At 42.4% G+C, this 23,545-nt stretch overlaps 1 protein-coding gene across 2 annotated transcripts in view; it reads right to left on the bottom strand.

Moving 5' to 3' along the window:
* Positions 1 to 663: 663 nt before the first annotated feature.
* Positions 664 to 23,545, bottom strand: part of SLC9A6 (solute carrier family 9 member A6) — a 50,966-nt gene continuing 28,084 nt past the window's right edge. The window contains exons 11-17 of one of the 2 annotated variants that reach the window (XM_073885669.1): positions 22,415 to 22,526; positions 21,354 to 21,507; positions 17,163 to 17,252; positions 15,961 to 15,991; positions 13,603 to 13,682; positions 8,053 to 8,158; positions 664 to 3,362 (exon numbers count right to left, since the gene is read on the bottom strand). In XM_073885669.1, the coding sequence (XP_073741770.1) occupies positions 3,090 to 3,362; positions 8,053 to 8,158; positions 13,603 to 13,682; positions 15,961 to 15,991; positions 17,163 to 17,252; positions 21,354 to 21,507; positions 22,415 to 22,526 (846 nt within the window). In that variant the 3' untranslated portion in view covers positions 664 to 3,089. The remainder of the gene's footprint in view (positions 3,363 to 8,052; positions 8,159 to 13,602; positions 13,683 to 15,960; positions 15,992 to 17,162; positions 17,253 to 21,353; positions 21,508 to 22,414; positions 22,527 to 23,545) is intronic. The other variant, XM_073885670.1, reaches the window with a different exon arrangement.

Raw genomic sequence — 23,545 nt, 5'->3', positions numbered from 1 at the left:
CTCTCTGTCAAATAAATAAATAAATAAGTAAATAAGAAATAAAATAAATCTAAAAAAAAAAAAAAAAGAAAACATGGTTTGTTCCAGAAAAGAAATGTGTGTGGGCCCACCACCTGTGTGTCTCACTGGACCATGAATAAGAAAGCTGGCAACAAAACAGAGTACTAGTGTGGCTGGTGTCTTTACTAGACAAAGTTGCTGTGAGCAAACCCTAACCTGTAAAACTGCTCATGTACAGAAAGAAAGACCCATCTTTAACTTGGAAAAGGGGCTATTTGCGTGACCATGCTTTCAACTGAACTTGGAACAGCCTTTCTACCTAACCGGACACAGAATCTACTCTCGCTATATAATGGGACTGACATTTTCATGACATTATCCATTACCGAGCTAACAGGTTACAAATCAATGTGACAAGACTTTGACTGCTTTGAGTCTTATTTCTTAAATGGTCCAATTGTGACCACAAGCAAATATGTCCAGCCTTCCACATAAGCCCCCCAAATTGGCAACCCCATATATTACGTTCTGGTAGGTTTCTGTCTGTTCTTTTTTTAAGCATTGGTCTGCCCCGCTTTCCCAGTAAGTGTATAGGTAGAAAAATAAATGAAGTCAGCACTCTTTAATTCTCACTAGAATAAACTGTGACTCAAATACGGTGAGTGGTTATTTGCAAGGCTATAATTTTTTTAATGACAGATTTTCCTAAAAGAAACCACTATAACATCTGTCCAAGTACTCCAAGGGAAAACAAAAAATACATACAGATTAAGTCTATTTCTTTAACAGCACATTGCCAAACACGGACGACGAGGATAAAATGCCAAGAACCTTACAAAATAACTTTAAAAGATGCAATGTTTGAGTCATTCAAACATGTAGGGTTCACAAAGAACAGAACAGTTAAGTCCGAGAGCAGCTCTACTTTGTGCGTGATGGTAACCTCAGACTGTCCTTCATTCGAGTTCACTCAGGTGTCGAAAACCAACAGGTATATGAGCACAGTTTGTTGTTTCTTCTTTGCTTGGAGATGTGCACACAGATTAGAGGAGAGGAGAAGTTTTCAGATGCTGACATAAGCACAGCAGCCTTGGATCCCCTTTGATAAAGTACGAAGGCAGATTTAGTTGACTCAAGCTGTATCGGTTTCCCTAAGAAAAAGTCTTATGCATGCTGAAAGAGACGAGTTACTGAATGGGTCATGCTAAGTATTTACAGCTATTTTCATAAAGTGAGCTCAGTAACCTGACAGAATAAAAAAGGTAGTTGTTAATTTCTTGTATAACCTCTTACAACTTGAATAACTTCGTGGGTGAATGACGCTGAAGTTCAAAGCCCCTCAAACACACATTAACAAGAAATGAGAGACTGCATGAAGAGGCACACGTTCTATCAAACGCACACGTCACGGGGCTCCTGCATAGCAGGAAAGTCGCTACCACTACGTAACAAATGGCTGTGCCAACAGAGCTGCCGCTCGAGGGTACAACAGTAGAATTCCCTTAAAATCTCAAGGAGTGTTCACAACAGTACAGACACCTTGGGGAGAATAAGTACATATTTTGTTTGGAAAGACATCTTTTGCTGGGAAATTTGAACATCATGTAAACACATCAGTTTGCAAATTGGGTTAAGATTTAAGGCAATGCTACTCAGAACGAAGGGGGGAAAGACCCACAAAAGTTCCCATTTGTCTTCCGAAACATTAACAGGTCAGGATCAACATCAGAACGTACCCCCCTTCTAAGCGTTCAGTGCACCTGTAGGTTTTTTCAGCATTACAAAATAGAATCTACTTTCATTCTCTGAATAGGAAGTGGGAAGTTGCTATGTACTCTTCCTTGAAAACTGTAAAAGAAAAAAAAAAACCCACACCCACACCCACACGGCAGCTTCAGTATTTCATATTAAAAAGTAACATGGAAACGAAGACAAGTCTAGCCGGTGCACATAAAGGAACACTGCCCTTACGATAAGCTCCAGAGCGGTGCGCTTCTCTCCGACTGACTTTGATGTAGTGTGGAACGATCATGGAGTCATAAATTAACTTTAAACATCAACTACAGACTAACGAATGACAATGAGACATAGTAAAGTTCAAAAATTTTACATTTTGCTCCTGTTTGGCTGCTAAAGAGCAGCGATTTAAATCGATATAAAAAACACCTGACCACAAAGCTTGCTATACAGATAAAGTATATAATCCAAAAGTAAGCAGCAACTGAGTTTCTTATTTAAACTTATCTGATATGGAATATTTACACATTTGGGAAGAGAGATATCCGAAGCACCCCCCCTTCTCTTTCCTCCGCTCCTGCGCTTTGCCCCGGCCCCCGCCAATGCAGACCACGTGCCCTGTGCCATCTACACCTGTACTTCGGCTAACCTGGCAGGATGATGCGACTCCTTCCTACGGTCTTGGTCTGGGAGAAAAGCAACACAGTCTTGAACGTCATTTGTAGCCCTTCTTTTCTGAACACCAGTGTGCTATAAGTCAATGAATCTGTTCCTTCATAGCAAGGGGCGGGGGAGAGAGCCCCTCCCCACTTCATTCCCAACTCCAACGGGACAAGATCCGAACACCATCCGGAGAAAAAGGAGAGACAAAGGTCATGACCAAGGCAGTAGCAATGAACACAAGTTTCCCAACAAAGGAACCTCTCCCTCCATGGGCTTCCCCAGAGATAACACTCCCTCTTTCCTCTCCCTCCCCTCCCACGAAACAAAATTAATTCACGGCACAAGAACTTGGTATTCTGGTTAAGTATCAGGTAAGTGTAAGAAAGAGTAAATCTGTCACTTTGTATACTTTAACTGAGAGGTAAAGCTAACGGAACACACAACAGCACTGTGAAAATAACTTTTTTCTAAAACAGATCCAATCTACATAGTGCAGCCAACGAAACATAAAAGAATAGTTTGTTCACAATCTGCCTTGTACAGGATATTTATATTCTCTCGATGCCATATAAAGAGTATTTATATAGCTTAAACATTCAGAGACATGCACTGGGACTTTTTAGGTAGTACAAATTTCTTCACAATCACATGTGCAAATTTTACAAATCACTAAGTGAGCATTAGTAAGCTTAGGCTGGACTGTGTCTCGTATTATCTAACAAATTTAATGGGGGTTCAGAATCATCCATAGGAAGAACCAGGCGTGTTCCCCGAATGACCAGTTCGTGGTCCCCAAATGCAAGCTCCCGATCCAAGGCATCTTCAGAACTGTTCCCCATAAACCTCCTAGGGGCACCGGATGCTCCTGATTCGGTGTTCACAGTAGAATCCCCATATGTCAAACTAATATCGCCATCATTGAGAATAAGATCGGAGTCATCGTCTTTCAGTTGCTCCTGGTTCTAAATGCAAATAAAATAAGTCTTAAGAATTGCTATGTGACTCAAGAAACATTTCCAGTAGAAGACTTTTCAAGGATTCCCTATTTAAAACCCTTCAAGGCTAGCCTGCTGCCCTCAGGATAAAGTTCACAGTCCTCACCCTGGCTTAAAGGCACTTAACACCCCCCCCCCAAAATAATCAAAGTAAAAAAAATGGGCAGAAGACATGAACAGACACTTCTCCAAAGAAGACATACAAATGGCTAACAGACACATGAAAAAATGTTCATCATCATTAGCCATCAGGGAAATTCAAATCAAAACCACACTGAGATACCACCTTACATCAGTCAGAATGTCAAGAATTGACAAGGCAAGAAACAACAAATGCTGGAGAGGTTGTGGGGAAAGGGGAACCCTCTTACACTGTTGGTGAGAATGCAAGTTGGTACAGCCACTTTGGAAAACAGTGTGGAGGTGCCTCAGAAAATTAAAAATAGAACTACCCTATGACCCAGCAATTGCACTACTGGGTACTGACCCCAAAGACACAGATGTAGTGAAAAGAAGGGCCATATGCACCCCAATGTTCATAGCAGCAATGTCTGCAATAGCTCAACTGTGGAAAGAGCCGAGATGCCCTTCAACAGACGAGTGGATAAAGAAGATGTGGTCCGTATATACAATGGGATACGACTCAGCCATCAGAAAGGATGAATACCCAACTTTTACATCCACATGGATGGGACTGGAGGAGATGATGCTAAGTGAAATAAGTCAAGCAGAGAAAGTCAATTATCATATGGTTTCACTTATTTGTGGAACATAAGGAACAGCATGGAGGACATCAGGAGAAGGAAGGGAGAAATGAAGGGGGGGGGAAATCGGAGGGAGAGATGAACCGTGAGAGACTATGGACTCCGGGAAACAAACTGAGGGTTTTAGAGGGGAGGAGGGTGGGGGGTTGGGTTAGCTCGGTGATGGGCATTAAGGAGGGCACGTACTGCATGGAGCACTGGGTGTTATATGAAAACAATGGATCGTGGATCAGTGCATCAAAAACTAATGATGTATTGTATGGTGACTAACATAACAAAATAAAATTAACAAAAAAAATAAAAATAAAGGCACTGAGTGGTGACTTGGGCCCTTCACCCCCAGCCCTGCCCCGCCCCTGCATCTGCCTCACCCACTCCAGCTGCCCATTGTGTGCCTGCCATTTGAACTGCTGACAGGTGCTCAAATCACTCATGCCTTCCCTTCTTCCTGTCTCCCCCGCCCTCCTTCCTGTGACTAGGGCCTGCTTATCACTGAGGTCTTGGCGTAAAAGAAAGTCCCCTCCTGCTGGAAGTCTTCCTTGATCTTGCAAAGCTGGCTTAGGTGTGCCTCCTGTGCTCTCTCCCAGCGTCCCACACTTAGCCCTGGCCCTACGGTGCCCTTCACCCTTGTACCAGAGCTGCATGCACACTGGTCTGCTCTCCCAGCCCACACTAGCCTCTGAGCCCCTTCTATGCTCTAGTCTGGCCACCAGACAGCTCGGGGCACACAGAAAGTATTCTCCAAACGTAAGTTCAATGGATCACCAAGTGGAGGTATAGAAGTGAAGCTTTTACTTCAGTGCGAACAATGCCTAGAGTTATAATATCCCCCAAATATGTTGAACCCTCACCATATACTTGTCTCCCAGCTCAATAAGCTTTTGGTTCTCATGGAGACTTTGTGGCCAAAAAAGTAGAATTAAATAAAGTTCTACAAAAGGGGGAAAAATCAAGCATATATAATGTCATTTTGGTAAATAAAAGAATGTTATATGTGCATAGAAAAGTCTGGAAGGGTAGTCAACAAAATGATGATCGTTAGCTCTGCGTGATAAAATTGCTAGTGATTTTTATTTTCTTATGTTTCTGTACTGAAATTTTATTATATTGAGTACATATTACTTTTAAGAATCAGAAAGTCACCTTTTTCTAATATATAGCATAAGAATCATTCTAAACACTCCTATGGATCTGGCAAAAAAAGTCTGTGACTAATACTCCCTGAGGGAAGTAGAACTGATACAAACAGCGTATATCCGGCTCTCCTAAGCTGTATGTGTTTGAAAGTCTTAAATTTGTCTAAGACAGTCAGATTGAGGAGACTGTTAGACATAAATTTAAAACAGTTTTAATTTGCTGTGGCTAGAAATTTGCCTAAATACTCAAAGCCAGGTGAATTAAAAACCAAACAAACCCATTTCACCAACCAACCATAATGCCCTCCTGCCCTGTATAGTATAACGTGAAGACCCACTGGGGTCTGTCCCCTCACTGAGTGATACTCGCAACAAAGCTGGGGGCTCCTTCACACACCAGCAGAGGCTCTTCAGCACTGTCTAAGGACTTAATATTAAGTTTGAGATTTGGGGCAATATCTATCAAATTTTAAAATGCATATAATGCCTTTTGACTCAGCAATTTAACCCTTAAAATCTATCTTATATACATTTATGTACTTGGATAAATTCATAGGTACAAGAATATTTACTATAAACATGGTTTGTAATGACAAAAAAGGAAAGGAAACAACTTAAAGGTCTATCCGTAGGAGACTGATTAAATCACTGCTGCTCCAGCCACACACTATGCAGCCACGAATAAGGAGAAGATAATGTACTCGTAGAAAAGTAGCCATGATCTATCGTTAAAGTGAAAAATGCAAGTGGCCGGACAATGCAATTGTGATCTCATTTGTATAAAACAGTAACAAAGCTATATACGTTAAGTCTGTGCAAAGCTATATATACACATGTAAGTAACATGTACTTCCTCTGTATTAGGAAGTAAACACAATAAATCCTTAATAAAGCCTGTCTCTGGGAGGATGTAGGTGGGAGAAGGAGCAAACTGATTTTTCACTTTGTACATTCCATACTGTTTGAATATCTGGCCACAAGTGTGGTAACTTTTATAACTAAAAAAGTAGGTAATTAATAAATGAAAAATAACATTAAAAATTAAGTTTTTTGGTTGTTAGGGATTACATGATATCCCCGCCAAAAGATGCTGAAATCCCAACCACCAGTACCTGTGAATGTGACCTTATATGGAAATAGGGTCTTTGCAGATGATCGAGTTAAGATGAGGTCATTAGTGTGGGCCCCGATCCAGTATGACTGGTGCGTGTCCTTACAAAAGGGGAAATTTGGTCTCTCTCTCTCTCACACACACACACACACACACACACACACACACACACACACACACGAGTGTCATGTGAAGATGAAGACAGAGATCTATGTAATGCACCTACAAGCCAAGCAACACCAAAGACTGGCAGCAAACCACCAGAAGCCGGGGAGAGGCCCAGAGCAGATCCTTCCTCACAGCCATCAGAAGGAACCAACCCTGCCCACACTTTGACCTCAGACTTCGAGCCTCCAGAACTACGAGACAACACATTCCTGTTGAGCCATTTGGTCTGTGGTACTCTGTTATGGCAGCCCTAGGGGACAAATACAACCATGTTGTATTTTGCTATATTCCACAGGACGCACAGTTGTTGTGGAACTCTCGGCTTTTGGTGACGGTGAGTGGGTCTCTGGAACCCAAGAGCCAAGCCTCACTGACTGAACTGACAAAGCTGGCCGCCCCTCTGCACAGAGCCTCGTGGGCTGACAGGGCACAGAGGAGATGGAGGCTGCTCGAGAGGGGAGCCCGGGCAATGTGGAAGGGAGAGACAAGACAACATGCCTGCTCCCCCCACCCCCGGGCACAATCTTCAAAAAGGTGCACGGACTCAGCGTCCCACAAAGCCTTGGGGTGCCCCGCCCTGTAGGTGCGGCCTCTACTAAGACCCCTCTTCCCGTCCATTCTCTGGGGGCTCTGCTCTACCACACCACAGAGGAGGGTGCGGGGAACTGCCCAGTGCCTGTCTACACGTGTCGCCACTGCCTTGTCACTGTACTCGAGCTGCTGCATCAGACTAGCCCCGGTGGCGGGCTTTGTTAATGTGGGCACTGTATCTGATGCCACAGACGATTTCTGAAGGCTTGGGCTGGAAACAAAGGTTTCTTAAAAAGAACTTGAAAAATAAGATGTTCCTATTTTAAAATGAAGGCTGGTTAGCATTTGTCATTTCTTTCTGTGCTGCGACGCTCGCCGAATCACCAATCTCATGTTGGCAGCTAAGGAAAAAGAAAACAGGGACTCTAGGTACTGTCTAGGTGTGCTCGTGCTGCCTAGCAGTGTGGAACAGGAGCACCGGTAGATAAACTCTCCCTGATAGCCCGAAGTTGGCAGGCTTGAAGTAAAAGACCATCTGGTGCACTTTAGGAGTATCAGAAATTGTTTTATTAATCCTCTCAACATGACTGTGACCACTCTAATTCCTAGATGAAAACGTAACACATTCCGTACCGAGCTTGGGCCACATACTGTAAATAAGTCAAAACCAGCATGGAAATAGAATTATTTACTAAAATCACTGACAGTAAGTGAGGTAATAACACTAGATCTCTTTTCAAATGATGTTTCAAAGACCGTGAAATTGTATCTCTAGATTTCTCTATGTATCTATATGTATTTTCTGGCTGGGCAAAATGGGCTTATATTCCCTCTCATGGATTTTGTACCTGAAAGGCAAGTGAAGCAAAACCAAACCAGTGACGCATCCACACAGCGGAACAATTTAACTTCATGAACAACTTAGGTTTTGGATAAAAGCAACTTACTTCATAAGCTTGGGGGCTGGTCAGGCATCTGGCGATGGGCCCGCAGCAGGCAGGGAGCGTTGTAGTGAGCGGAGGTCCACTGTGCGTCAGCAGGGGCTTCAGATAGCTGTGCCGCAGGTTAAGGAAGAGCCATGGCCCTTTCTCCCCAAATGCAAAAGAACAGGTCGTGTGCTCACCACCGCCCTCCTGGTGCACCCGCCACTTCAGAGGGCAGCAGAGGGCCTTCACATTATGCCAGTGAGACAGCAAAGGGAGATTTCGTTATGATCTCTGTTTCACAGAAATGGAAACTGAGGCTCAGGGAAAGGAATGACCCGCCGAAAAGTCACACAATGAAGCAAGTGAAGGACCCATACATGAACTCGGATTGGTTGGATTTCAAGCCCTGTGCCACGTCCACGGCATCACATTGCCTTTCTGCTTTTACCAAAACCAAAGGGAAGACAGAATCACTCTCAGTTTAGCGCCGAAGGAGATGCGGTGGAAAGTAAAGAGTGGTAAGAGTCAGAAAAAAGATGGAATTTTCCAGCCGCAGAATTTAGTAACAAAAATGGTTTTAATCATCTATTGTGAATTCAGCTAGCATCTTGAATGAGTTGAAACTTCGTATCAAAGGAAATTCAATTCCAAAAACGTCAAAAAAAAATTATGTATCACGAATTCCTCTATCATAGACCCTCATTTCAGTGTTCATTTATTCTCTAAAAAAATAAAAACAGACATGATAATATATATATAATACTCAGAAGAAAACAAGAGGGAATAGTAAGAAAAAGTAGAGACAATGGGAGAAAGACACATATACATATTCCCCACTTTCTAAAGTCACAACCTAAGGTTGTTCTCAGTTAAAAATGAGGAATAGTCCTGGGGCGCCTGGGTGACTCAGTCAGTTAGGTGTCTGACTCTTGGTTTCAGCTCAAGTCATGATCTCAGGGTCATGGGACTGAGTCTCGTGCTGGGCTTTGCGCTCGGCGCAGAGTCTGCTTGAGATTCTCTGCCTTTCCTTCTGCCCCTCCCCCAACTTGCACTCTCTCTCTTTCTCAAATAAATAAAACCTTTTTTAAAAAATGAGGACGAGTCCTATGTCTCTCAGACAAAACACTCCAGGCCCAGGTGACTTCACTGGTACAGTCTTCCCAGCACTTAAGGAAGAAAAAAAATACCAATCCTCCAGAAAATAAAAAAAGAGAAAAATTCCTCTCCATTCATGTCATCAAACCAGCATTATCTTGTTATAGACGCTTGACAAGGACATCACAACAATGACAAAAAAACCCACAAGCCAATATCACTCACGAAAACAGACACAAAAATCAGACACAAAATATCAGTAAATTAAGTCCAGTGACACACACAAGGGATGGTGTATCACGACCAGATGGGATTCGTTCCACCCATGCAGGACTGGTTTAATAGTCAATCAACGTAAATAGCACAACGACAGATTAAAGGAGAACAAATTAAATACATGATCATCTCAACTGATGCAGAAAGAGCATCTGATAATATTCAATGCCTGTTCATGATAAAAACTCTCAGCGGACTAGAAATAGAAGGGGATATCCTTGACAAAGGCTATCTCAAAAACCTACAGCTGGGTTGCCTGGGTGGCTTAGGTCATGATCCCAGGGTCCTGGGATCGAGTCCCACATCGGGCTCCCAGCTCGGTGGGGAGTCTGCTTCTCCCTCTCCCTCTGTCCTTTCCCACCCTGCTTGTGCTCCTTCTCTCTCAAATAAATAAATAAAATCCTAAAAAAAACTTACAGCTAACATCATACTTAATGGTGAAATATTGAAAATTTTCCTCCTGAGGTGAGGAATAAGACAAAAATGTCCACTATCATCACTTACATTCAACATTGTACCGGAGAGGTCCAGCCAGTGTAATAAGACATTAAAAAAAAAGTAAGATGTTAGAAAAGAAAAAAAGACACAATATTTTTCACCTGACTTTATGAACAGTAAATTAAAAAATCTATAAACTATTTTATAATAATAAGTGAACTTATTAACAAGATTGCTGGATACAAGGTCAATATATTTGCAATAGCATCAAATACTTAGGGATAATAAATATAATAAAAGATGTGCAAGACTTGTCACTGAAAGCTATAAAACATTAATGAGAGAAATTAAAGAATATACTGTGTTCATAGATTGGAAGACTCAATATTGTTAAGATGTCAGTTCTCTCCAAATTCATCTATTGATTTAATACAAACCCGAGAGAATTGTCAGCAGGTTTTTTTGGTGAGTGGGTGAGTGGGTGAGTGTGAGTGTGCGTGAGTCTGTGTATGGAAAGTGGCAGGCTGTTTCTAAAATTTAGATGAAAATGCAATGAACCTAAAATAGACAAGGCAATACTAAGGAATAACAAACCTATAGAACTTCACCAATTGGATAGCAAGATTTATTAAAAAGTACAGTTATTAATAGAGTGTGGTATTGATGTGGAAAAAAAAAAAAGACAAAGAGAAAAGAAAGTCCAGAAACAGACCAATTATATGGCCATGTGATTTACAACAGAGGCCCCACTGCACTTCAGTGGGTTAAGGATGGCATTTTCAATAAATGGTGCTGGGTTAATTGCCTACTCATATGGGAAAAAAGTAGGTCTTGACCCATACCTCACACCATACACAAAAATTAATTTGTGGTGGGTTGAAGACTTAAATGTGATAGCTAAGACAATCACACTTCTAGAAGAAAACATAGGATCTTGGGATATAAAAGATTTATCAAGACACAAAAGCACCAAAAGAAAAGAGTAATAAAGTAAACCTCATTAAAATAAAGAATTTCTGTTCCTTACAAGACAGGATTAAGAAAATGAAAAGGTGAGCTACAGACTGGGGGAAGATATTCATAGTACATATAACCAACAGAGAACCCAATTCAACACAGAAAGAACTACAAGTCAGTAAGAAAAAGATAAGACAAATCAATTAAATAATGGGCAAAAGAACTAAACAGACATACTTCATAAAAAATGAAGTCCAAATAGCCAATAAACCTATGAAGGGATGCTCGATCTCACTGGCGATCAGAAAAATGCAAATTACACCACACGTGGTATCGCTACGCACCCACGGAAATGGCTAAAATTTAAAAGGCTGATTAAATATCGAGTTTTGGTGGAGATCTGGAACAAGTGGGACTCCCTTAAGCTGCTGGTGGGAATGTAAATTGGTTACAACCACTCTGGAAAAATGGTTGGCAGTATCTATGAAAGCTGAACAATACACTTGCCCTAAATTTTTCTCCTAGGTATATATACCCAAGAGAAATGAATGCTGATGGTCACCAAGAGATGCATACATGGATGTTTAACTTTGTTCGTAACAGCCAAAAGGTGGAAACAACCCAAATGTTTATCAACAGTAGAACGGTTGGAAAAACAAACCAACCAACCTGTAGTATATTCACACTATGGAACACCACAAAGCAATGAAAAAGAATGGATTATTGGTACAGGCAACAATATGGATTAATTACATGTTGCTAAGTGAAAAAAGCAAGACATAAAATATTATGTGATACATGATTCCATCTTTATTAAGATCAAAACCTGGTAAAACTAATCCATGTTGCTAGAAATCAGAATGGTGGTTGCCCTTTGCAGGGAGGAACGGCAGGGAAGGCACGGACTATAAGGGAACACAGGGCAGCTTCGGGGATGCTGGAAATGTTCTAAATATCTTTACAAGGGTAGCAAGCACACAGGTATATACGTAGGTTGCAAGCTTAAGATTTGGATATTTCATTTATATCTCAATTATAACAATCTGGCTACACAAAGGACCTGAAATCCAGAATGATGAATGATTAATTCTACTAGGGGCACTAGGTATTAAAATTACTGGGTCTTAGGGCGCCTGGGTGGCACAGTCGGTTAAGTGTCCGACTCTTGGTTTCAGCTCAGGTCATGATCTCAGGGTCGTGAGATCGAGCCCCATGTCAGGCTCTGTGCTGGGTGTGGAGCCTGCTTAAGATTCTCTCTCTCCCTCTCCTCCTGGCCCTCCCTGCCCCAGCTCTCTCTCTCAAAAAAAAAAAAAAAAATTACTGGGTCTTAGTCTAGTAGTACTGAGTCAAATCTTAATGTTCACTTCTATAAAAATATACAGAAAAATAAGCTATTATTCTGCTCTTTCTCTACATCAGGATTATTTAGTTGTTTTGTACATATATTATGCAGAAAACGTACAAAACATTTTATGCAGGAAACATTACACAATTTTTGTTAAATCAGAGGGAAGAAAAAGCCCCAAGAGATATGGGAATGGCTTATACCCAAAATGCTGATAATGGAGCCAGAAGTAATGACATAATCATTAAACAATTTTAAAGAGCCAGGATCTCTCTCCCTACTGGGAGTCTTAATACCACAGATATGCTTGCATTCTTGTTTCCATACAGTAATTTAATTTTGAGTACTTGCAAAAAGTGATTGTAAAAATCTAGCAAATGGAATATAGTAAGTAGTAGCTTCTAATGATAAGAGCCAAGTGCATTTTTCTTAAATATACAAGGCTTTCATCAGCAAGTCAAAAGCAAGGGAAACATTTTTTACATGGTTGTCCCAAATTGGCTTTGGTGGAACACAAACCGGGTTTTGATTCATTTACTAATAAGCCTCAGCCTGAAAGAACTGCATGGTCCCTTTTCCCAGTTCAATTTTCAAATAAGATGATTTTTTAAAGATTTCATTTATTTATTTGACAGAGAGAGAGAGCACAAGAGAGCACGCACAAGCAGGGGCAGAGGGAGAGGGAGAAGCAGGTTCCCCGCTGAGCAGGGAGCACGATGTGGGGCTCGATCCCAGGACCCTGGGACCATGACCTGAGCTGAAGGCTGATGCTTAACTGACTGAGCCACCCAAGTGCCCCCAAGAAATTAATTTAGTAAATAGTAAGGGATAAAATGTTTTCTGAAAGGCATGACTTAAACAGGTCATACAACGTAACACAACCCAAAGTAGCATTATGAAGAAGACAGTTACTATAGAGGACAGAGATTTGGTAAACAATGAAACACTGGCACCCTGAGTGGAGAGGCAAATCTTCCAGTCTCCTGACAGGTCAGGGAAAGCAGGCCCGCCACTGGCTACTGTGGGATCTAACGTGACTCTGTTTTCACCTCACACTCACGCTTTTCCCTGAGGCAGCATTTCCTCTTTTATCCTAGCAGGTGCACTGACAAGAACCGGCAAAAACCTTTTGCAAGATTCACTAAATTAGGTAAAAGACGACGATTGCTCAATAAATAGGCCAAGAGAGGGAAGAAAGTCTACCATAAGGGCTCCGGAGGCCCATCACACAGCCACCTTCTATACGAACCGCTCCCTGCTGGCGTCCTGGGTTTTCAGGGGAATTCATTTGTGTGGATTGTCTTTAATAACCTTCTCCGTCCACCACACTGGAGGGGAAAGGGAAGTCCAGAGGTAGGTTTTGTATTCCACTTCAGGAAGGGAAAAATCAAAACAGCCATTCCATTAAATTGTAACTGGCCGTGTTCACACGACCATTTTTTCCCCTCAGTTAAGGATACTTATGGTCAAAGTTGTACCATATCCGGAAAAGCCAGGCACTCTCTGCTTTGGTGGTCCTTCTCTCATTTTCAGGAATACCCTGCAAACAGATAATAAAGAAATCAATACATACACCAAGATAAAAAACACATTTATTTAGAATCATTTCTTTGCAGACTTGGAAATATAGCCTACTTCATACAAGATACCCTCTATCATGGGTAACATTAGAAATTTAATAGCTTGTATTTTGCAGCTCTGGAATACTAAATTGAAATGTTTTTCTAAACACCTCTATTACTCGGGCTGCCTGCTGATTTATGGGTCTACTGTCATTTAAAAAAAATCAATGTGGGATAATTTGCCCTTAAATCTGCAAGACTTACACCCACAATGTGAATTGCATCTTAAGTAGAAAACATCACATCGACATCCCTATCTTTGGGAGTTGCTATGGGTCCCAAAAGTAACTGGCTTTTGCAAAGATGCTACTATGTTCTTAGACCACTAGCAAAATGAAAGCAAGCAGAAAAATTCCATGGTAAGCCTGAGAGGCTAGAAGGGAAAACTAACATAGCAAGCAGGCCCCTTCTAAAATAGCTTCCAAAACCAAACTGGGTCCTTATTTGTAATGTGGTACAGTCAGCAGTGGGGCAGTTCGGTGATCTGGTTCATCTCAGCTCTGACACGAACTAGTTGGACAAGTCCCTTCCCCTCTCTGAGCCTGGATTTCTTCATATACACAGGGCGAGGGGTAAAGAATCTCAAAGGCCCTTTCTAGCATGGATGTTCCATGCACAGTCCCAGGCTTTCTGAAGAACAAAGAGTTTAGATTCTGGGTTTTGGTTCTTTCCTGTCCTTCCTGATCTTCAAAATAAATAAATAAACCTTCCTCTCAACATGTATCAAAACATACACAAAATAAGAATGTTTGAGAACACTGTATCGGCTTACAAGAGCTGAAAAACACCTGTACTTCCTTTCACACTGGTACACAAAGGTTTGTACGTCTCTGCGTTTTGAAGAGCAATGGGTCTATAAATCTCACGATCCCTTCACCACATAAACACCTATACACCTAATGCCCACATACTCCATACTTACTATCATGTTCCTCTCTGCTTCCCAGTGGACACTTGAAATATTGACTATACAATGTAACAAAGCAAGACACCCATATGGTTTTGAGGGCAAGGGAAAAACGGCATTTTTTTCTGTATCTCACTGCTGCTACTCACCTACCTGGCTTTCTTTCGCCATTCCCATTTCTCCTCTGTGGTGACAGAGGTGACATAGCAGGTGGAGACTTACGTGGCTCATGACCAAGCATTTGTCTGGTGAATCATATGATACTCGATTCTTATTTGCACACGGGGTGGAGCCTTGAGGAACTACTTAGAAACATAGAAACTACCCCAGCAGCTCGGCATCATGGGGATTTATCCAGCCTGGTTTGCACAAGTATTTCAAGCCCATGAAACTATACTAGTCCGGTTCTGACCACAAAAGAGGCAAGTACTGACTATATTACCTACACACTCATCACTCAACAGCTAACAAAATCAGCATTTAGGAAACGAATCTGAGAAATTTTTTTTTTTTTGGAACCACACCCTGAAGACAAATAGACTGTGGCTTGTTTCAGACAAGAAAAAGAATGTGTTTTGGAAGAGAGGCTTTCCATCTTTAAAGACATAATTTCTGTGATTTCTCATCTAATGTCTAGGATGGAGTCATGTATTCAGTGGTGCTCAGAAACCATTAAAAAGCAGATGGGAAAACACCAGAAAAGGGTGGCCAGTTTAGAGAAGGCACCTACCAGGCTCAGGTTCAGAGGAACCAATGAGAAAAGGACACCTGGAATTAAGCAAGGAGACGTGGGCAAGGTAGAGGCATGGGACAAGAAAGTACATTCTCCTGAACAGCCAGGGAAGACTGGTTGAGGACTGCAAAGCTTCTGGGCGGTTCTCAAGGGCAGCTGCTGGTCATCCAATTTGAAAGTTACACAGGAAGAGCAGCTGGAGTGGGGCTGACATCAGAGACAAGCCTTCATGCGCAAACCGGAGTGGAAAAAAGCTCCGTGTGCCAGAGCCGTCACTTGAAAACCCAGGAGCGCTTACGGGACTGTTCCCCACCCTGGCCAAAGCCCGGGCTGGCCCACAGATAGGAGAGCTGTCACCCCTGATAACCACATGTTGTCTAAAATTTGGTTCTGTCTCTATCAAGCAGTGAGAAAAGCCAGGGACGGTGTCAGTTAAAAGCTGGTACAAACAGGACGGGATCTAAATAATAGCGGCAGGAAGTCTACGGTAGGCCATTTTCTTTCCGAACGGCTGCACGTTCGACAGGAATGCTAGACAACACAAATGCATATTTACCAAGTGTTCTTGGTCGGAATCAACACCAACCCTAAAGGAGAAACACAAAAGGCAAATGAGATCTTGAGACCAAAACAAGGTCTATTCCCATACGTGCCTTGTCAGGCTGCTACTTTCCCCAACACACAAGCTATGGAATGGTGAATATTTTTCTTGCTTCTCTCTGGTTGTTGATGTAGACTTTTGGCTCCTGCCACTTTCCTTAGCAACAGCTTGGATCCTGAGGCAGGCAGGGTCTACTAGGGAGTCTCTTCCTGCAATCCCACTTACCAGTTTCGGAAAAATAACATTCTCTTCCCTGAATGGCAGGGCACTAGAAGCAGAGGCGGGGGGGGAGGAGAGCTGCCCTAGTTGCGGAATAGGAACCACCGGGTAGTGTCGAACACAAGGCCGGCGCGGCGCAGTTCCAGGAGGGAGCTGCGTGTCTGCGGGCCTCTCGGCTCTCATGGCAACGTTCTGTTATGATGACTGAAGAGAGGGCCCGGTTACTGTTGTTTTCACAGGCTAATGGACAGATACTAGCCTGGCTTCTTCATAATTATCTTTTATCTGCTTAAAATTCCTGCTTTCCGTAGCCCAGGGAACAGCTTCATTAGGAAGCTGTCTTTGCCTCCTCTCTCTCAATACCGGCACCCACCAACTCTGTTCGTTCTTTCCCTACATGGTTTCTTCCATCTTCTCTCCTTTCCATTCCAACAGCTCAAGCTCAGGCCTCATTGTGACTCAGGAGGTCAGTTGCAATTGGCTGTAAAGTTGCCCGGCTGCCAGGCTGTCCCCTAGAGTTCGCTGTCTAAAGCACAGAACTCACAGGGTCGTTCCCTTGTTAGAAGACTCTGAGAGTGGCTTATAACCCAGAGGGTCAAGTCTAAAGCCCTCTGGGCGGCACTGAAGACTCTCTACAGACTAGTGACCCCTGCCACTCCAACCTACCTTCCCACCCTCATTTCCTCTCGTTCTCTTCTATACACCCTATGTTAGCCATCCCCGCCTACTCCTCTCCCCAGACCTGTCCTCTCCCAAGCCTCCATGCCTTTGCCCTCTATCTGAAATGCACTGTCCCTCATGTTTTTCCTACTCTTTCGGCAAGTTCCAAAGGAACCATTCTATGACCCCTGCAGGTGGAACCATTCTTTCCTCTGTCCTACAGCACTTTCTAGATTACTCTATTATAATACTTAGCGCAGTAGAGTATAATTATTTACCTGTCAGTCTCCCCAAATAGACTGTGAGCTCCTTGAGGGTAAAGGCCATGTCTCAATTCATCTCTGTAGCCCCAGAGTCTAGCACAGTACCTGATACACAATAGGTGCTCAAATGTTTATCGATTAAGGTCACTACTACAGACAACACAGAAAAAATAGCAGCGTGAGAAGCTGTAGCAGTAGCATCCCAGAATATGAATACACGAAAGGGAGGAAAATGATGCAAGACCTCATCCGGAAGGCGAGTGAATCATGGTCAAGTACTTGAAAACAGATGGCCATGACCAGATTCATAATTCAAAGACAGGCTCGTCTCGTCTTTGTTAAATGGCCAGAAGCTGTTTAATACCTTCTTAGCCATAGCAAACTCTAGACACATTTGTGCATCTAAAGTGACATCTAGTGGTCTTGGGGATAGCACATTTGTAATACTCAGATGGAACGTTACTGGAAGCCAGTTCAGTGTAATAAACATTTATAGAGCATTTATTATCTGCCAGGCACTGTGCTAGGCACAGGGCATAGACATGAATGAGACACAGCGCCTGCCCTCAAGGAGCTCACAGACTAGTGGGGGGCACAGACACAACTAGAGCGCAATCCCCAAAGGCTTTGCAACTGGGGAGGGCTGGGCTCCCATCTGGCCTCAGCTCCTTTCTAGCTGGGTGAGCTTAGGCTATGCAGCCCGATGAACCCCAATTTTACACCTGGGAAATGGGCACCATATCCACCACAGAGTTGATGCAAGGATTAAATGAGAAAATGTACCTAAAGATTTTTCAAGTGCCTGATGCCTCATCTCACTCTCACCACACAATAGCTCTTCTGACGCTGCTATCCCTCCGAGGCTGGCCGAGAGGGGCGCTGTAACAGGCATGCCCATGTTCAGCCAAGGGAAGAGGGGGTCCCACAGAACAGGGCAAAGGGAGGAGGCCTCTGAGCTGTGCTAGTTCCTGGGGGGTGAAGGAGAAGCCCAGGCAGAGGAAACAGCATGAGCAAAGGCTCGGAGACCAAGAAGTGCCAAGTCTGTGCGGGAAATGACAGGGAGCCAAGTGTCACTGTCACAAACTACGTGAAAGGACACAGGAAGAGCTCACTGGTTGGCTCTCGCTCACTGAGGATCCTTTGTCTGCACAACAGCTGGAGCCATCCTGTCACACGGTCAAACAGATCGTGTCGCCCCCTTGCTTTAAAATCCTACAAGATTTTAAAATCTAAACTCTTCACCACATCCTACAAGGCCAGAGAGCAGGGCTCCCTAAACTGGATGGCAGGGCCCCATCCCGTACGCCTCCTGTTTTGCTGGAATACAGCCAGGCCAACTGATTTACGCATTGTCTATGGCTGCTTTCACGCTAGAGTTGAGCAGCTGAGACTGAGACCATATGGCCGGCAAAGCCTAGAATATTAACTATCTGGCCCTTTACAGGACACATTTGCTAACCCCTGCCCCTGTAGGATCTTGCCCACCTCAGCTCCCACCTACCCTTCAATCACTAATATTCCAGCCATGTGGGCTTTATTTCTGTTCATTAAACAGGCAAAGTTTGCTCTTGCCTCAGGGCCTTTGCACTTCTTTTCCCTACTGCTGGGCCACTCTTGTTCCTGCTCACTGTTTAACTCACAATCTCTTGTCATTCAAGTGGACTGAGCTCCAAAGGAACCTCGGAGAGACCTCACCTGACCTCTGCGTATAAAATTCACTCTATCCCCAATCACTATCCCATACTGTGTTTGTCATCACAGCACTTAATATCATCTAAATTGTTTCCTTCATCTATTTGTTTACTAGCTTATTGTCTGTGTTCTCCCACTAAAGTGTAGACTTCATGAGACCAGGGACCTTTTCTACCTTACTGCTAGCACTGTATCCCTCCAGAGCAGGGTCTTTTAACCTTTGCATTACTGATATTTTGGTCCAGACAATTCTTTGTTGTGGGAGTGCTGCTCTATGCCCCACAGGATGTTTAGAGGCATCCTTGGCCTCTGCCAACTAGATGCCAGGAGCAGCCTCCTCTCTTAGTGACAATCAAAAATGTCTCCAGACGTTGCCAAATTGCACCCCTCCATTGAGAACCACTAAGTTAGAGCCTAAAACAGTGCCTGGCACATGGTTGGCGATCAATTGGTATTAATCAAATGAATGAATAAAAAGGCACATTGGAAATGCTGTGCTAAGAGCTCTACAGACATTAGCTCACTGAATCCTTCCAGCAACCCTCAAGGAGGCAGGTATTATCACACACGTTACAAATGAGGAACCTGAGGCGTAAAAAGAGTCAAGAACTTGCCCAAGCCCACAGAATTGGAGAATGAAGGAGCAAGAACTCAAAGTCAAATCTCAGTCTGCCCGAGTCTTAAACTTTAAGGACTTCTCAGCATCTCCAAAACTGTACTAGACAAATCCGGGGGGAGGGAAAGGAAACTTAAAATCCATCCTCTGCTCACAAAGAGGCCAAAAAACCCGCCAAACAACCACAATAAGAACTAACCTAAGATTGTAAGGCAATGCATATAATTAAGTGCCAAACTATGCTCCAGGACAGGCAAGATGGGGCCAAACGGCTTACAAATCTGGTGAGGTGGATTCAACTCTAGGTGGGTTGTTTTTTTTTTTTAGGGGGGGTGGGAGGCATGGGTATTTTGTGTGAAGGGTCGTCAGGAAAGAGAACTGAGTCCATGGAAAAGCTGAGACTACTGAAGAGCATTATTTTTCATAAATTATCTTATATTTAATTTTGTTCTTCTCAGAATAAGGAAGAATCGTCATTTACAAGCTCTTAAGGCAAGAAAGGAGTTTAATCCTTCCAAAAGTGAACACCCTCATTTCTTGATGCAGTATGGTCTACGAGAAATGAGGTGAGACTGGAGGGTCCTCTGTCTTGAGACTTAATTCTCTGTATGACCTTGAACAACTTAGAAACTTTTGGAGCCACTACTTCCTCACTTGTAAAATGGAGCTATTGTGATTAGATAAATACGTGAAATGTACTTAGCACAATGCCCAGCACATAGTAGGTGCTCAACAAATGCCAGGTCCTCCCTGAAGTCATGATCAGGATTAGAAGAACATTATTTTCAATTATACGCAATAATAGCACAGAAATGGTAAGAAAGGAGTTTGAAAAGTAAAAAGAAATCAAGACAATAACAACAACATTCAAAGTGTGATTTAGGGCCGGCTGGTCTCTAGAATGTTTAAGAGAAAGGCATAATAGAATGGAAAAAACAGAGAACAGATTCTATAAAATGTGAAATACTGTTTTCTCTAATGAACCCTACACATTCTAGAGGCTCAGCAGAAGGTCTATGAAGTTTCAGCCAAACACAGAACTAAAATCTACAAAAGCTTTAGCAACACAGGCTGCTGTATCCATGGAAACAATGCAGCACTCCTGAGAGACAGGGAGCTTTCCAATTGAATACATTAACTAGTATGCATTTAACACTAAGACCTTGCAATTTTGGCCTCAGATTGTCAGGTCACAGACAGTGCTGATCATAAAGTTGAGAAAGAAAGATAACGTCTAGTACTGATTAGGGTTGAGATAAACTGGACTGTTTCATATGCTGCAGATGAGAAGAAACATTTTCGGTCTGATTGGGTGATATGGATCAAAAGCCTTAAATATATGCATATCCTTTGACCAAGCAATGCCACTCCTAGGAATGGATCCTAAGGAAATAATCAAACAAGTGCACAGTGGTGTGTGCGTTTATGAATGTTCACGCTGTTAATGGTAACACTTAATAGCAAAATCCTCAAATGGTAATGGTAACAGAAAAATCCTAGAAACGATGCAAAAGTCCAAAGATAGGGATTTGGTTAAATAAATTATGGTGTATGCAGCCATGAAGTTCTGATGTAAATATATTTCCTAACATAAATGTCCATGCTGTATTACATTTACAAACTGCCTTATAAGATCACCTGCAGTGTTGCCCCTTTTTGTTAAAAATACATATAATGCATAGCAAGAGATCTAGAAGGACATCCCTCAAAGTGTAAACAATGGTTTTTAACTTTCCTTTGCACATTTCCCATTTTCTCTGTACTACAGGTTACATAATTTTTAAAAGGAAAAAATAAAACATTATACATTTGTCAAAGCTTAAACTTTTCTCATAATTGAAAAAGAAAACCCTAAATTAGAGCTTAATAGTAAAATGAGGTTCCCAGGCACTACCTACCTTATATGCAAGCATGAGAGCATGGCAGTGGTGCCACCACCAAATACCCACACGGTAAAAAACACAATCAGAAGTGTGGTACTGAACATCATTTGCCGTGCGTAAGTGGCAGTATCTCGAATGGCCAAGGCAAATGCCATCGCGCCACGGAGGCCTGCAATGGAATGAAAGAGGCATTTCTTCCATAACTCCTTACCAATGCTAGCTTCAGAAATTCAGAGAAATAAGGCACATTCTAAGAACGTAGAAGCATGTGAACAAATACATAATATGTATTAACGTACAAAAGTATATACAGATACAGAGAATTAGTAGAGGATCCTGACATGCTCTGACCTTTTAACAATATTTTAAATTTTATTTTTAAACGTATACCCAGTAACATCCACTCTTTTTGGGCGTACAGTCCCACGAGTTTTGACAATGCATAGAGGCGTGGGCCCACTAGCACAACCAAGACACAGAACAGTGTCACCACCCCCGCCAACCCCCTCACCAAATTCCTTGGTACTACATCTTTCCAGCCCCACCTTTCTGTCACTCTGCCAAACCCCTGAGCTGTTCTCCATCACTGTGCTTTTGTCCTTTTGAGAATGTAACCCTTTGAGACTGGCTTCTTTCACTCAGCGCAATGCCTCTGAGGCGCATCCATGTTGTTTGAGTGTATCCCCAGTTGTGCGTTTTAGTGCTAAGGAGCACCCCACGGCCTCATGGACGTCTTACAGCTTGCCTATTTGTTCACCCACTGGGCTGTTTCCAGGTTTTGGCAATTATGACTACAACTGCCATGAATGCTCACATACAGGTTTCTGTGTGAAAATATATACATCTTTATCTTCTTTACTACATGTGACAGATTTCTGAACCAGGAATTTGAAACCAGAAAATTTCCACAGAAGGGAATGGGACACTATAAAAAGAATTTTCTATTGGAGGTTGCAACTTCAAAGTTTAAGGGACTCTTATATTACTAGCACATCATTTCTGTTTAAAATCAAGCTAGCATATGTGTTGTGAGTGGTTTTGTGGAGTGGGCCAAGAGAGGGAAAGTTACAACTTACCAGCAAACATCATCATGTGCTGAAAATTTGATCCAATCTTACTTCTTCTACCCAAATTAAGTAAGAGGGACAAGGGGTAAATATTAGCAGCTCTTCCCAAGAAAATAGCAATCTAAAATTAATAGGTTAAGGTTAATTTCATTTCACTATTAATATTATCTAGACTACACACTCAAGACGGTGAAAGACTATCTTCAGAAGCTTCAGTAACTTTGGAAGTGCACAGAGTCTGTAAGACTAAAGGCACAAAGAACTGCACATAAGCATCATGGGCTTGTTGGTCAAGTTGTTTCCCATGGGAGTACTGGTTAACAATTCTGATGCTCCTATGTATGCTGGAATGGAACACTGAAGGGAGTGGGATGGTGGACAGTGGGAGCCACGTTTCTCACTACTGGAATGGGAGTTCACAGGTCATCAAGAAGAGGAGGCCAGGATGATGCATGTGGTAATGGATTAGCAGTAAAGACATCAGTATGAACTTATGCTTAGCTTAATAGAGATACGGATGTTACATATATATGTATAGGTATATGTATATACAGGAGCTAGTATATACATACATGTTACCTCCCTGTGTCAGCTGAGAGTGCCTAGAAGCCAGGACAACCCAATAACACTGAACACACTTACAGCCCAGATCTTGGTTTCTAATACCGTTCCCCAATAAAAAGAACCTGGGATCCTTGGAAAAATGGCTGATCTGAGGCTGGAGCAGAAAATACACAAGATGAGCATTGAAGCATCTTCCATAGAAAGTAAGGAAGTGCTTAAAAAAAATTCAAAACACATAGTGATGGGAGTGTGCTAAAGGGACAAAGTACCCACTGAAAGAGCTCCTGATGGCCAAAGCTGGAACAGTTTGGGCAACAAGATTTTAAAAAGTAGTAATGTGTTATAACCCAAAGTATAAAATAAATATCAATGAGTCCATACTGATATAAATGACAATAAAAATGGAGAATAGATAAATCCCCCATGCAAAGAATTCCAAATAATTTTATAGATACTCTGTCCTTAAGAACCTAACTCCCTGCTGCGTATGGTGACTCCCTTCCAAGTGGTACAATATAGAAAGGGAAAAAAAAAAAATCAATGACTTTACAGTGGAGCAACCTGACAAACACTATC

Source organism: Callorhinus ursinus, unplaced genomic scaffold (genome assembly GCF_003265705.2).
Source record: "Callorhinus ursinus isolate GAN/ISIS: 27379988/994484 unplaced genomic scaffold, GSC_fseal_2.0 scaffold64, whole genome shotgun sequence".
Classification (NCBI taxonomy): Eukaryota; Metazoa; Chordata; class Mammalia; order Carnivora; family Otariidae; genus Callorhinus; species Callorhinus ursinus.
Note: the sequence above shows the minus strand (reverse complement) of the source record. Positions and strands in the feature narration are given on the sequence as shown.